Consider the following 15505-nt stretch of genomic DNA (forward strand, 5'->3'; position numbering starts at 1 on the left):
ATCTGACGCCACAATGAAAAAGTGATTGTTGTTTGCGTCAAAAGTTGAAGCGGTTGGGTCAGCCAGGATTAGCAATCAGGTGTATTGTTTTCATAGTGTCAAACCTGATATTATAAGATCAAACGGTATGAATTGAACAATATAAAATGAACATATGACCCTTTATACTATACAGGCTACAGTAAAATCCAAACATTGTAGCGCACCCCGGGAATATGCACTTCTCTTTCAAATCCCACCACTTCTCCCTAGCAGTTTCAAAAAGAGAAGTCACTTCTCCCTATAATTCTGAAGTAGTGTGAGCCCTGCAAACCAAATATCATATGATAAGATTAAATCTTGTATTATACATTTTTATATGTCAAACCCAATCCCGAAAGGTCAAACCAGGGTTGAGTTCAATATCGTAGCAGCTATGTAGCCGCTACGTAGCTGCTATCAATATCTATGTAACAACTTAAGTATATAGCTACATGTTCAATAGTGAAAATCTACGTAGCCGCTAAGAGATTAAATGCAGTCTTGGTATCGTAGATTCATTGCGTCAACCCAATTGCAAAGGTCCAACCTGATATTAAAGGTTAAATGTGTCAACCTATATCAAAAGGTCCAACCTGATATTAAAGGTTAAATGTGTCAACCTATATCAAAAGGTCCAACCTGATATTAAAGGTTAAATGTGTCAACCTATACCAAAAGGTCTAACCTGATATTAAAGATTAAATGTCCAACCTGATATCAAAAGGTCCAACCTGATATTAAAGGTTAAATGTGTCAACCTATATCAAAAGGTCAAACCTGATATTAAAGGTTAAATGTGTCAACCTATATCAAAAGGTCAAACCTGATATTAAAGGTTAAATGTGCCAACCTATACCAAAAGGTCCAACCTGATATTAAAGGTTAAATGTGTCAACCTAATATCAAAAAGTCAAACCTGATATTAAAGGTTAAATATGTCAACCTATATTAAAAGGTCAAACCTGATATTAAAGGTTAAATATGTCAACCTATACTAAAAGGTCCAACCTGATATTAAAGGTTAAATGTGTCAACCTATATCAAAAGGTCCAACCTGATATTAAAGGTTAAATGTGTCAACCTATATCAAAAGGTCCAACCTGATATTAAAGGTTAAATGTGTCAACCTATATCAAAAGGTCAAACCTAGTATCTGTCACCATCATAGATGCAATGTGTTACCCAATTTCAAAAGGTCTAACCTGATATTAAAGGTTTGACCCTGAGATGACTTTTGTATATATTGTAATGAACTGTTTGTTATTGGAGTCTCGTGTATCAATGATTTTTATTGAGGATTAAAGATTTAGAGATTATCCAGAAGATACGTCTGACATTTATATCTACGGAATAATAATCACCTACATGATTCTACCAGGGATATAGGATAAAACCATGTAATTTATATACACAAGGTAATCCCCATCATGATATTGTGTACTCAGACAATGGAAAGATGTACTTGTTTGTTAGGTATTCAGGTGCAGAGCTAGTCATTGGCGTATCCAGGGGAGGGAGGGTGTGTGTTCCGGGGGATAGAACCCCCCCTTTTTTTTGGCCAATCAATGCATTTGAATGGGGACATATAGTTGGAACACCCCCCTTTTTTCCTGGGTTGGGACCCCCCCTTTTTAAAAACGGCTGGATACGCCCCTGCTAGTCATTTTTAAAAGAGGATCGAGCTCTAACACAGACAAGTCATATTAAAAGGAGATTCAATGTTCCAACCATATGTCCCTATACAAAAGCCTTTAAGTAACATCAAACAAAATGAGGAGGTTCCAAAACATGCAAGTTGTATATAAAAAGGGTGGGTCCCATATGTTCCCAATACTTTTGGGAGGGCTGTATAGCCAGTCAAGGTCGCTAAGAACTCCCATCATTACCATCATCATGTCCTCACATAAAAGCATAAGTTAATTGTCAAACAAAAATTATAAGGGGGAGTTCAAACCCCCTGAACATCCCCCATGATCCCCTAGAATCTGCCACGGGTATTTCAGGGTCATTTTGATGGATACTGTACATGTGGATTCATTATTATTCGTTGGATACCAATTTTTCGTGGATTTCGTGGTAACAAACGAACCACAAAATTAAATGTTCCAACAAATACCAAATTTTCTATAGGCTTGTATGCAGATTTCTCCAAAACCATGAAATTAAATATCCACGAACATATAAGTTTTCCTTAATCCATGAAAATTGGTATCCACGAAAATAAATGAATCCACAGTATACTGTTTTATCATTTGTTTTATAAATCTTTTTGGTAGTTTTGTTGTTAGGTTGCTGACTCATTGATAAATATTCTACATTTCCTAGTAAAATCAATTTGATTTTATATAAAAAAAAATTGAAATGGAATCGGTTATAGACTATTTGAATTTCATTTGATGACAAGTTGTCAAATTATTACAACTATGTAATAATTTTCGCCATTTAAAATTTTTTTAACTTTCAGTTTTACAATATTCTCTATATTTGCATGTAGACCAATTTCTTTAAGAAGGTCACGACGATTGTGCATTAGACAAGATCTGCGACTGATTTTTAGCGAGGATATAAAGTGACAAAATTCAATACATAAAACTGTGAATACGGGATAATGTAGTTTCCATGTTCTATTGACATATATCTCTACCGATTGTCTCTCTAATGGATCAGTTATACAACATGTAGACAATCAGGTTTAATTCCTCTCATGTTATGGGACAAACATGCTTAGATTAAGTGTACAATTTGTACATTTGCTTCTGTTAATTTAATTTCCGTGTAACAGACTAACGTGAAGAGATATTGTCTTTTCATATTGACTTGTGACAGCTCTTGGATAACTGAAATATGTTATAACATAAAGAACATTAATTTTATAAGGTTTTCATCTCTTTCTACATAATCTGAATATGATTTTTTTTTCTTCAAGTTTTGTCTTGTCTTACAGTCTTATAAAACACATGATAGGAACATTTTACACTAGTAATTTTTGGGGCCCTTTATAGCTTGCTGTATGGTGTGGGCCAAGGCTTAATGTGTTGAAGACTGTACCTTGACCTGGCTTTAATGATTTACTTTTATAAATTGTGACTTGGAGAGTTTTGTCATTGGCACTCAACATACCACATTTTCCTTTATCTATATATCTCTGTGACAAAAAGTTATTTATTTATTATCAATATAATTGTTACAACATTACCTAAGAAAGTACAAAAAAACAAACCCAAACATAATGTTTTAAATTTTGAATAGAGTTCGGAGGTTGAACTTATGCTTGTATTTTTGTGGTTTTATGCAGCTTTGAAATCTCAATTAATTTGTATTAATTAAAATGTGTCATCAGATTGATTTGGACATATTTTTATGCAACCCCAAAAATATTGGGGAGGTTGGTCAATTTGCAACAGCATATGATAAGTGTATTGCACAAAAGCCAAAAAAAGGCATATAAATTCAAATCACATACCGTAACTAACCAATTCAAGTTCTTTGACTACAGTAATTCTGTGTCAGAAACCTATTATGTGTCAAATTAGGATCCAAATTAAGACTTGTATCAAGTGTGAATATTGTGTCCATTTCTGCCCTAATTGTTCAGGTTTGAACGAACCTGTGTGGTCGTTTCCAGCTGTGCTGGGCCAAGCAACTTATTAAGTTATCATATTATTTTAGAAATTTTAAATTTTTACAAAAATAGTTGTTTTTTTTTAAATTATAAATTTATCAGTCAAGACAAAGTATGTTTAATTATCTTAATTGATGAAACTTTTATGTTTTGATATTTATGACTGACAGGTTAATGAAAAAAAAAAAGGGAAAAAGACTTTAATTCATCTTTGATTCATCGCCACAGGTGTGAAAAAAAATGTAGGTTGAAAATATATGAATGAGGTCATAGGAGCATCTAAAATTGTCTTATATATTAATTGATGTGCAAACTGTCACGTACAATTTAAAGGTTATGCGTTGGCGGTTTTATGATTTAAGTAATTCATATTTATAAATCTGAACTAACACAGAATGAACATTATAGAACAGACATGGAATATAATTATAGGAGGAGGGATAGGAGGGGTCCTAATCCTGAAATCCCAGGTTTAAGAACACAAAATCCTGAGGTCCCGAAATTTGAAAAAAAGAATTCCCGAATCCCGAAATCCCAAGATTAAAATCACCTGATCCCGGAGTCCTGATAAAGGTTCTATCCCCCTAATAGAGCCTATAGAGTAGGAGCTTTATTGTATTGACAATATGTTCGTTTTTATATTATCCTAGTTTACTTTGGCTTGAAAAAATATAAAAATTAAATGTATATGATAGAGAATCGAAATTGGGAATGTGTCAGAGAGATAACAACCGGCCAAAGAGTAAAAAAACAACCAAAGGCCACCATTGTTATACAAGTCTTTAAACACAGCATGAAAATCCCACACCCAGGGGCAAACTTCAGACAGCCCTTAAACAAAGCTGTGTACTACAAAGTTCAGTCAATATAGACGTCATACTAAAACTCCTAAACATATAAATGTACTAAAATGAGATAAAAACAAACAAGACTTGCTAAGGACAAACCCCCGACTTGGGGAGACGGATTTACAAAAGTTTTTCCAAACTTGTTTCCGAATCCCATATTTGAACTTTATGTAACATTGTTATATTTATCTTGTAATATTTCATTAATAAATGCTGTTTAAACTCAGCCCTCCTGACTTGGGACAGGTGCAAAAATGCAGGTGGATGAAAAGAAGAAAAATGTATGAATGAGGTTATATGATCATCTTAGGTATTGTCTTATATATTAATTAATGTGAAAACTGTCACTTATGGCTAAAGGTTAGGAGTTGCCATTTTATATTATTTAAGTATTGATACTTATAAATCAGAACTAACATGGAACGGACATGGAACAGACATGGAATATTTTGAACTATTACAGTAAGAGTTTATATATATATAATGATGTATTGACAAATTTTTTTTTGTAATTTTGTTATTCCTAAGTAGCGTCAGCTTGGAAATGTGATGAATATTTGTGAACTGCAACAACTAGTTTCTGTCGTTGGTGACATTAAAGGCGTCATTTAAGAATTGAATGCCTCTATTTTTATTGGGGTGTAAAAATGTTGATGAAGTAACATTTCAAAAATGTGTGCAGTGTTACGCTTTTAAAACCCAATAAATTACTTAAAGAAGCATTCAATGCTTTAATAATTACATTTTTTACCAGGATCACATACCTGCTAACTGTCATTATTTGCAGGGGTTTCCCCCATGGCGGCTCCCAAATTGAAATTCTGAAAGAGCAATTTGTACACAATTTAAACAGAACAATTAATTTTACAATGACTTCACTGAGGCTTATAACAGAATGATATGTATAATGATATCCATCTTGCATGCAAAACCCCCATGGGCGTTTTGAAAAGTTTACAGGTATGGGATCAGTAAGGTATTAGCTGTTTGTGTCATCACATGAATGTTTTGTTTCATTTTGAAATGAAAGCTTATTTCAGAATGAGGAGAAATTGCTGTTGGCCAATCCAAATATCATATGATAATGAAACAAACATTTCATGTGATTGTTTTTTAATGATTTTACAAACACAGTACCCTTTGTAACATACACATTTTGTTTTCATACTAAATCATATAATTAAGTTGTTTTGATTTCAAGGTCGTTTCTGTTAATTTTATTTTGGCTTTCAATTTTGTGGTTTATAATCCAATTCTTGTAAAATAAGTCAACAAATTTTTAGATAGAGATTGTTGATCTCAGTGTTGAACTGACTTTAATTGTATTGGTCACATATTGTAACAGGCTTTACGTCATTTGAAGTAAATACAATTTACTGAAGAAAACATTGAAATTGAATTTGTCACTATCGTTTATTCAATAAAGAAGATGTAATGAGGAAGAAATTCTTTGTTCCTGTATGAAAAGTCTTGTGGCAATCGGTTGGTTGGCTGTCAAGTGTCGGATCAAATATTGTCACGTCTTAATCAATATCGGCTTATTTATTTTTCTGAACCAATTTGAGAATTTCAATTTAAGGTCATTGTAGTAGAGATATATTAACCTTAAAATCTTGTTTTTCGTCTCTCTGATAACTTCATTTCCCAAGTAAGAAATTGTTGTTAAAAGTAGTAACTTTATTCCTAAAGTATGAAAAAAATAGTAAAAGTAGTGAGAGCTCTGCAGTTTCACCTCAAGGTATTGGGTTCGAATTGACACTAAAACTATCTATGTTATAAGGAAGAAAGTCTTTGTTTCTGTTTTAGAAGTCTTGTGGCAATCGGTTGGTTGGCTGTCAAGTGTCGGATCAAATATTGTCACGTCATCATCAATATCGGCTTATTTATTTTTCTGAACCAATTTGAGAATTTCAATTTAAGGTCATTGTAGTAGAGATATATTAACCTTAAAATCTTGTTTTTCATCTCTCTGATAACTTCATTCCTCCAAGTATGAAATTATTGCAAAAAGTAGGAAAATCAAGCTCTGCAGTTTCACATCGAGGTTTGGGGTTCAAATTGAAATTAAAACTAAAGAAAATAGTTCTTGAATGCATGTCTAGGTGGAGAAGGGACTATTCATATGTCCTTTTATATTTTTTATTTCAGTTTCTATTCTTTATTTGATATTAACTAAAGTCAAAGGAGTTACATATATATTCAACATTTTTTTTCAACTAGATTAAGATAGTACTAGCTGGTATTAAGACAATAAAACAAAAAGATAAGGATTATTATTAGTATTATTATGCATCAAACTTCCTTTTAATAGAGAGTATAATGATAATTATAACTCTAAATTACTAAGTGAATAACTTTTTCATTTAATTAGGAGTAATGTCCCCTTACTTATGATTTTAGCTTGAAACTTCTTTTATAATGGGTTATCTCCCCTTAATTTTTAGATATTTAAGCAATTCTTAGAATTTCTTTAAATGTGGAAAACTTAATGTATACTTGACTCAATTCTGTATCAATTGTCATCATCCTCTACAATTAAAAATGTAATGGCATTTCATTGTATTTCTGTACAGAAAGAGTTATTTCCCATATTTAGAATGGCTTTATTATATGAGTTACCTCCCATTAGGGTTTGAAGTATTTTCTTGAGATTTGTAGACAATTTAAAAACTTTTCTTGAGATTTGTAGACAATTTAAAAACTTAGACTTTGCATGTTGAAACAAAATTTAAAGACACATTAGTCTGTTGATTGTTGATATCTGTCTGAAAGATTTTTTGTATACCCAACATCTCCTTTTATCATTGTGTTTCATTAAAATTCTTTTTGTTCGTCTATACACTTCATAGTATAAATGAGGAAATGCTTCCATATGATGAGTGTTGAAGGTATCAGTTTATAAATCTGGTATCATTACAACCACTCACTGTATTGGCTCAGGCTATAGAAGTGTCCCTTGACTGTAGTTTGTTAGACTAATAATGAAGTTTGATCCCTTGAGCTTACAGTTAATATCTCTAAGATCTACTGTTGATAGAATGGTATTATTGAGATGCACATCATTAGCCATTGTTTTGTCTTTATCTGTTGTCTAGGAAATTGGTATTAAGGTCAAATTATGGGGTTTTCACGTTCAGTGCGGTTGAAATACAAGTTTGAAAAGCAAAGTAATCTGGTTAAGATGTATATGTTTGGTTATATACATGTAAATAAAATGTAATTAGCCTTTTTTGTTAATCAGTGATAGGTCGAGAGGGGTGGAAAGGAGGGAAAAGGGGTGGAGGAGGTTCTGGAGTTTGTAGAAATCATTTCTTAAAGTTTATCTTGAAGTAGGCAAACATAACTTTTGACCAACATCCAAATTTTTTCTACAACCTGAATTGTCTTGTGCAATTTCCTGTAAAATCTATTCAAAACATTATGCTGAGGATTTGTTGTTATAATCTTTTAGAGAACCAGATTCTACCATTTTACTCAATACAATTATATACAAGTGTTGCCTTGAAATAAGGAATTATCAGGACTGTTCTTAGAATCCAATCTAACTTAAAACTATACATGGCCTTGTAATCCATTAGCATTGTTTACACCAATAATGCTTTTTTATTTACTTAGCTAATGCTCTAATAGGTGATAAAATTCCATCAGTAATTCAATTATCAGAGATTGAATGCTATCATAATGAAGACAGTCACAGATGAGAGAAGACAATCGCTTAATAACAGGTTTACCTTGTTTGACATTTAAACAAATCCTGGAGCTCTGTATGGCTTTTTGAAAAATCCATGATAAATTCTAAGATAATTTGGGGAGCTTCAACCTGAGTTTCTTGTAGAAAACAAGTTAATCCAAACTGTATTTCACAGCAGTTTAACAAGTTTTTGCCATTCCAATATAAAAACATGATTGATTTTTAGAAATAATCTTATTTTAATGTCGCTTGTATTCAATGCCACAGTTACTTTTTATATAAATAAATAAATTCAAGGATGTGTATTATAGTAAAACTGGTTAACAAAAAAATGTCCAAAACCATAAGAAAATCATTTATTATGACTTAAATTTAACTTAGTGTTTTTTGTTTCACTGATCTCTTATGAACACTATGAATTAAAATAATTAATTTTAGAATAACTAATCTAAGAATTAAAATAGAGAAAAATATTTAACGAGTGACCGAATAACAAAATAATTCACGAATGCAGGTAGCACGTACATGAGTTAATTATCAGTGTTGTTCGGTCACGAGGTGAATAATTTTCGATATTTGATTTCTTTAATTAGTTATTCAGTTCACGGTCCACTGAACATAGAAAATGATAGTGCAATTATGATAAGGGCATCCATGTATTTCGGACACAATGTCAAGAATATTATTAAGAAACAGGTTTTCAATGTGTCAAAATTGTCCGATGTATGCATGAAATATTTGCCGCTTTAAGCAACCAATAATCAATCAATAAATAAATGTGCAAAAGATTTAACAGTAAATTATGTAACCTCAAGTTGAGATCTATACTTCTACCCAGTAATGAGATTTGAAATAAAACATAATATGCCATCAAGTCTCAGGAAAGAAAATGTTTAAAATTCTTGTAGAATTTTGTTGATCGTAATTATTTGGTGTAATATATTATGTTTTACTTGCTGTTGATTAAATTGTCAGTAAATTTAATTATGCTGGAACATTTTCAGAGAAATGGGCTAATGGTTGGAACTGCCAATAATGATTTATTGTATTTTTGTACATAAGGACCTTGAGCAGTTTCCTGCAGAAGCTAATATTCAGTTCATAGTCACTTCACTTGTCGATAGACATGGTTGAATTCTGATAGATCTGAAATTTAAAATTTTAAAATAGAAATAAGTTTTTACAGCAAAAAAATGTCACTTACCAATTCTTTTAAAAGTAAGCTTTACTTGTCAAATAGAGATGGTTGAATTCAGTGGCAACATAAAGTTTCATGCATTTTCAAGACATGGCATTATTTGAGAAATTGCTGTTCAATTTATTAGCTTCATGTACTTTACTGTGATGGTTCCAACTTCCAACAAGGCAATTTATATTTCAAAGATAATTCTCAACCATCTATTTTAAAATTTGGATTGGCAAATATTTAAAACTTTAGCACAATTTCATAACAACTTAATTTATCATTTGCTGATCCAGGGGGGAAAAGGGGGGGGGGGGGTCGATTGGTTGGAACCCCCCCCCCCCCCCCTTTTTTTTTGCCAATCAATGCATTTTAATGGGGACATATAGTTGGATAAATTCTTGTGAAAATATTAAAATTTTACAGATGTTTACTTAGTGCGACACTGTCTGGCATCCAGTATTCAGCTCAGCTGAGAGATTAACATGAAACTTAATTGGGTAATAACCCTAAACAAGATCTGTTCTAGCATTAGAACTAGGCCAGACTATAGTAATACATTCATAGACCTGTCATGTGTGGGCGAGGTGGTCCGGTCAGAGCATTATATCAGCTTTATATTTATTTGCCTTTTATTCTTATGCAAGTTTGTAATTAACATGAGCAATGTTTTCTGTAGGCGACTTCTGTTAAATACCAGGTCATTATTCTGATCATTAATTGTCTACACAGATCAATTAGTATAGGATAATCAGGGTATTAACTGTCCAATTATCACCTATTTTATTATGATCACTTAATAAAACTGTTGATGACCATTTATGCAAAAAACGTGATGGTACCACACAAATATATCTTCACGGTTTTATTTTTACATTTATACTGGAATTTTGTTTTGTAAGATTTGTTTGACCTTAAAGTTGAAACACAATTTGTCATTGAAACGCAGAAACTTGTTAAGTGCAGTGTTCATTTCTTCCATTGTGGTACATGCAGTTATTTGAGATGTATGGCTTCAATATTTAATCTTCATGTGTGGCACCAGCATTTAACTGGGGTGGCAAGAGTGTTACATATTTTTGTAAGGCAGAAATTTAACAGTAAATATTTCATTTTAAGGTAAGTTTATAGGTCAAATTTGTATATTTTTTTATAAGTAAAGTTTTGAAATATTGATGTTTTTCCATCTTCCATGTTACGATGTACAGTATAATTATTTTTTTTGGCGAAAATTGTTATTGTTATAAACATCGTCGCAATAGACTAATGCTTTGTACGTGTCAATGGTATAATGACTTAAAGGACATCACATAATGTCAATGAAGTATGATTGCATTATTTGTATTTTCCATTCTCTCTGAAATGCAATTAATTTTCTCATTTTATTCCTTTGTGATCAACAATTGCAAATACATGTTAACATTTAAAAGAATTTAAAACATTATCTAACAAGTTTATATGCACCAACATTACAACATTAACAAGAACTTTAGTGTATCATATTTATAGAACATAATTCTCTAAAGGCTTTTTTGAAAGAGTATAACTCGAAGGATTTAATAAGTTGTTTATATATATAGTAAGTGAGAGGCTTAAGCTAGGTAGAAAAACAGGTTTAATACATAGACTATTTTCTACATAAGAAATATACCTGTACCAATTTAAGTCAGTACTTTTTTCCCAGTCTTTTAATGTGTTTGCCACTCTGAGAATAAGGTTTAAAGTCTATTAATTTACATGAATTGAATTTGTTTAAAATTGTAATAAAGAACTATGTAAGTCCTGGAAATCTTTATGCAGGGGGTTGGTTAATTAACTTAATTTGCTATAACATGAAATTATATAATAATCCTAATTATGTATGCCCTATTTGAATAGTTTGTATGTATATAAAATGAACACTATTGAAGTTATTAGCTGCTCTTGTTCCAATATTTGATGTTATATATTATTGTATTTGATAATCTTTTCACAAAATGTTTATACATTAAAATTGTGAAAATATCAAACTGCTAAATTATCGATGTTAGCAATATTAGTTTTTAAGTGTATTGGTGTTTTTTCAGACATGTGACCTATTTTCACCCCATGCTGTTATTTTTCCGGTGTAAACATTTTTCACTTAAAGTCACTTAAAGTGTTATTAAACATCTTTCGAGTACAAGCTCGTCAATTAAGGACAAAAAAAGCATTTTAGACGTTTTATAATTGGTTTCAGTTCAATTTAGATACTGAGAAAAAAGCTTTCAGAAACTCAATTTGGACATTAATTTTTCAACGTCTTGCATTCTGATTGTAAAATCATTGGATACAGTTGATACCAGACTTGATTTACAGGGTTGACACCACTCACACTAATCACTGTAATTACAGATAAAACATATTACAAGTATCGACAACAAAATTCTTTACACTAGTATCTAGACGTTATAATTAATCGTAGAGAATGTTGCTGTTTAAGTAAAGTCAGTTAGTGGAATGAGGACAATTCAATTTTAAACGAATCGGAACACACTGGGTTAAACTTTGTTATACTGAGTAACCATCTTTAACTAACGTTGCATTTTAAATGAAGTAATTGTATTGAGAACAATTCAATTTCAATCCAAACGGAACGCACTGGGTTAAACTGTGGTATACTGAGTGTCATTGTAATCATCTTTAACTAATGTTGCTGTTTAAGTAAAGTAATTTGATTGAGAACAATTCAATTTGATACAAATCGGAAACCTACTGGAATTAACTTCGGTATATATACAATGGACTGATTAACTTCAACTATAACTTACTGTTACATTAACGCCAGCCAGTTGGCCAATTGAGAGCAATTCATTTTCAAATCAGGTAGTTGATTCACAAGAACAATTCAATTTCAAACAAATCGGAAATCTTTTGGAATTAACCACCATGGACTGATTTCAACTTGAACTATTATATACTGTTATATATATAGTCTAGTTTACAGATTGAAAGCAATTCATTTTCAAATCAGGTAGTTGATTCACGAGAACAATTCAATTTCAAACGAATCGAAAATCTACTGGAATAAATTTACATTATAGGTTACACAATGGACTGACAAGTTTAAATTTTTATGTACTGGTATATAGTATAGTCTTGTTTGCTGCGAGATTGAGAGCAATTTGTTTTAAAATCAGGTAGTGGATTGAGAAATTGGAACAATTCAATTTCAAATGATCACGGAAATCTACTGGAATTACTTTTTTTGTATAATGGACTGATAAACTTCAACTATGAATCGTACTGTTATAGTCAGATCTGAGTTTGTGGATTGAGAAAAAGTTGTTTTAAAACAAATCATATATTAACTCCGGGTTAAAATTTGGCATACATTTATTACGGAAATATTAGTAACTAATTTTGCTGTTCTTGTAAATGTCATGCAGTTCCATGGGTGAATTTGGAACAATTCAATTTCAAACAAATTGGAAACCTACTGTTGAAAACTTCGGGTATACAATATGTTCTGAGGACGCCCAGTGATCTATAGTGTGACTGTTTTAGTGGAGTCTGAGTTAGTTGGATATGAAATAATGTTTATTTTCCTTAAGAAATGAATCCTTGAGCATCCTGGCAAAAATTTATCATCTTACATAAGAGGAATATTTTAATTGTTTACATTATTATAGTTAGGAAGCTAGCTGTCATTATAATTGCTATATTAATTATTGATTTTACTGTCATGAAAAGGAAGTGAAAAAGTTGAAATTTACCTGAATACAAACTGAAAGTCTATTATCATTTGATGTGGTTATATCATAGCAACATTATACCATCTTTTATTAAGCATAGATATGAAGTTTATGTTTTGATGACCTCAAAGCCCAACTTTCAATGGATAAAGCTTTCTATGTTTCTATAATGACTTTGTTTATGTTTAGACTACTCATCTGAGTTGCTGCATGACTTAAAAGCAGAATTTGTATTGATCACGACAGAATGAATACTTTTACTGATGGGTGTGTCAGTTTTAAGAATTATGTATCTATTTTAAATTGTAGAAAACGGAAAAATTTAATCAAGTTAATTAGAAACGACTTGTTGACTGAAACCTGTCGTCATTCGGTAAAGAATCTCATGAGGGAAAAATATTATTCAAGGATTCACCTGCTATACTTGATTTTTTAAAGATTTTTTTTAATAAAAGTGACTTTTTATAAACAATTGATTTCATTGGAAGGAGCAACTTTTTTGCAATTCTATGAGAAAGAGCAATAACCTGTAAGATTACATACAAACATTGTCAAAGTAAGAAGTCATACAAAAGTGACAGGAATAAGTTGTTTAATGGAGGGTATATGATTGTATAGTATGTGCCTACGAAGCATATCTGTTTGGATGTTAGAGATCGCTAAAGTTTGGAGCTATGGACATCAGTAAGTTGTTAAAAAATGTTTTTATATTTTTGTTTAATATTTTGCATTCAGTTGAACATTACATTGGTAAATTTATTACTGTTTTTGAATATCAAGTAATGTAAAGTTTTGAAAAATCTTATTCTCTTTTGAATTATAGTATTATGTTTAAGAGATATCTTATACAGAAAGCACTAAGAAATTAACAAATATGGGAGATAACTCTTATAAAAAACTAAGAATAAAATGTTGCTCTCTTGTGATACAGCAAATAAAGTTAATTGAAATAAATTATATAACCATGAAATTCACAGCAAAGTTGTTTTTTTTAATTTTTAAGAAGGACATTATAATTTGCCAAAATGAAAGTAAGGAAGTATGAAAGAACTTCTGGGTTACAGAATTTACAAAAAACTAAAATCATTCTGGTATAAACCTGATGTTAAATGCTTCAAAGCCTTCTTCAATTAAGAATCATATCAATCAAATTATTATAATTTAGATTTTGAGTAAGTTATATAATCAAGAAATACTTTCATAATGTTGCTATATTGTTAATTTCATTTTTTTTTAAAATATATTCATACCTATTAACTTAAAGCTGCCACTTAATTTTGAGTTTGTTTTTTGTTATTTGTTTTTTTAAATTTCACTTGATTTTGATTATTATTAAGATATAATGGTACTTTTAGTAGTTTTGCTAGTGTTTAAGTTGCATTGCTTGTTCAAAGCATATATGTTGAATGAAGTGCAGATCAAAGCACATTAAAGTAAGAAAACTTTAAAGCCCTCGATCTGCCAGTTAATAAACTTTTTTCATCAAAGTACAAAAAAAAAATAGTATTTACAAATAAAAGCTAGTTGTCAGTTTTGAACCATAGTAAACATAAAACATCATACGTAAACAAACCTTCCTGAATCTAAATACATTGACTGCCATGACTGCAATAGCTGTATGATTACTTAATTGTCTTTTCATTCTAAATTTCAACAGATGTAGCTATTTATGGCTCTATCTCTTTACAACCCAGCCAGGAGAGAAAGCGAACTAAACATCTATAGTAATTCCAGCTGTGTCAATCCTAATCTACTTAAAGTACAACTTGTGATTATAGTTTTACTAATTTTTAAGCGTTAGTACTAAAGAACTGATATATTTTATTAACAGCAATTAATTAAAATACAACATTTTATTGTTTAATTTTAGTTTTTAGTTTTTTCGATTTTTTTGGGGGGGGGGGGGGGGGGGGGGGGGAAGGTCAAGCGTCGAGGATTATTAAACTGCAACTTTTTGATGCTATAAATAATTAAGTTGTTCAATATTTTTTATGAAGGAAAAATATATAATGATAAAATTTACTAAAGAATAAAAAAAGGGGGGAGGGAATGAAAAGAAATGAAAACAACATCATTAAATATAGAGATAATAACAAAACAACTAAAATCCATGTTCACCAAATTATCTAACAATTATATCTCACCCAAAACCAGGGTGTAAATCAGGACTCAGTTGGACAGCTTTACAAATAATAAGCAATTCATATGTCCAAAGCTTAAACAACATTAAGTTTAAAACTAACAACAAAAGAAATAGGAATTTCGCCCCCAAAGAAATAAAATTGAAGTTGAACATATTATGAATTAAAGGTTTCTTCAGCTAATACAGCAGTCATTCTTAGAGATCCATTATCACTTGTCAGTTGGCTTTGTACAGAGGAAGCTTGCTAATGAAAAATGTGATGTTCCATTCAACACAAAACTTTT

At 30.9% G+C, this 15505-nt stretch overlaps 1 protein-coding gene across 2 annotated transcripts in view; it reads left to right on the top strand.

Moving 5' to 3' along the window:
- LOC134680757 (calcium/calmodulin-dependent protein kinase kinase 1-like) overlaps positions 1 to 15505 on the top strand; it is a 72446-nt gene that overhangs the window by 22560 nt on the left and 34381 nt on the right. Inside the window, exon 1 of one of the 2 annotated variants that reach the window (XM_063539978.1) lies at positions 13209 to 13762. The exons of the other annotated variant lie outside the window; for it this stretch is intronic. Within the exon in view, the coding sequence (XP_063396048.1) occupies positions 13698 to 13762 (65 nt within the window). The 5' untranslated portion in view covers positions 13209 to 13697. Of the gene's footprint in view, positions 1 to 13208; positions 13763 to 15505 lie in introns of those variants that run through there. 2 annotated transcript variants of the gene reach the window in all.

Source organism: Mytilus trossulus, chromosome 8 (assembly GCF_036588685.1).
Source record: "Mytilus trossulus isolate FHL-02 chromosome 8, PNRI_Mtr1.1.1.hap1, whole genome shotgun sequence".
In the NCBI taxonomy this organism is placed as follows: domain Eukaryota; kingdom Metazoa; phylum Mollusca; class Bivalvia; order Mytilida; family Mytilidae; genus Mytilus; species Mytilus trossulus.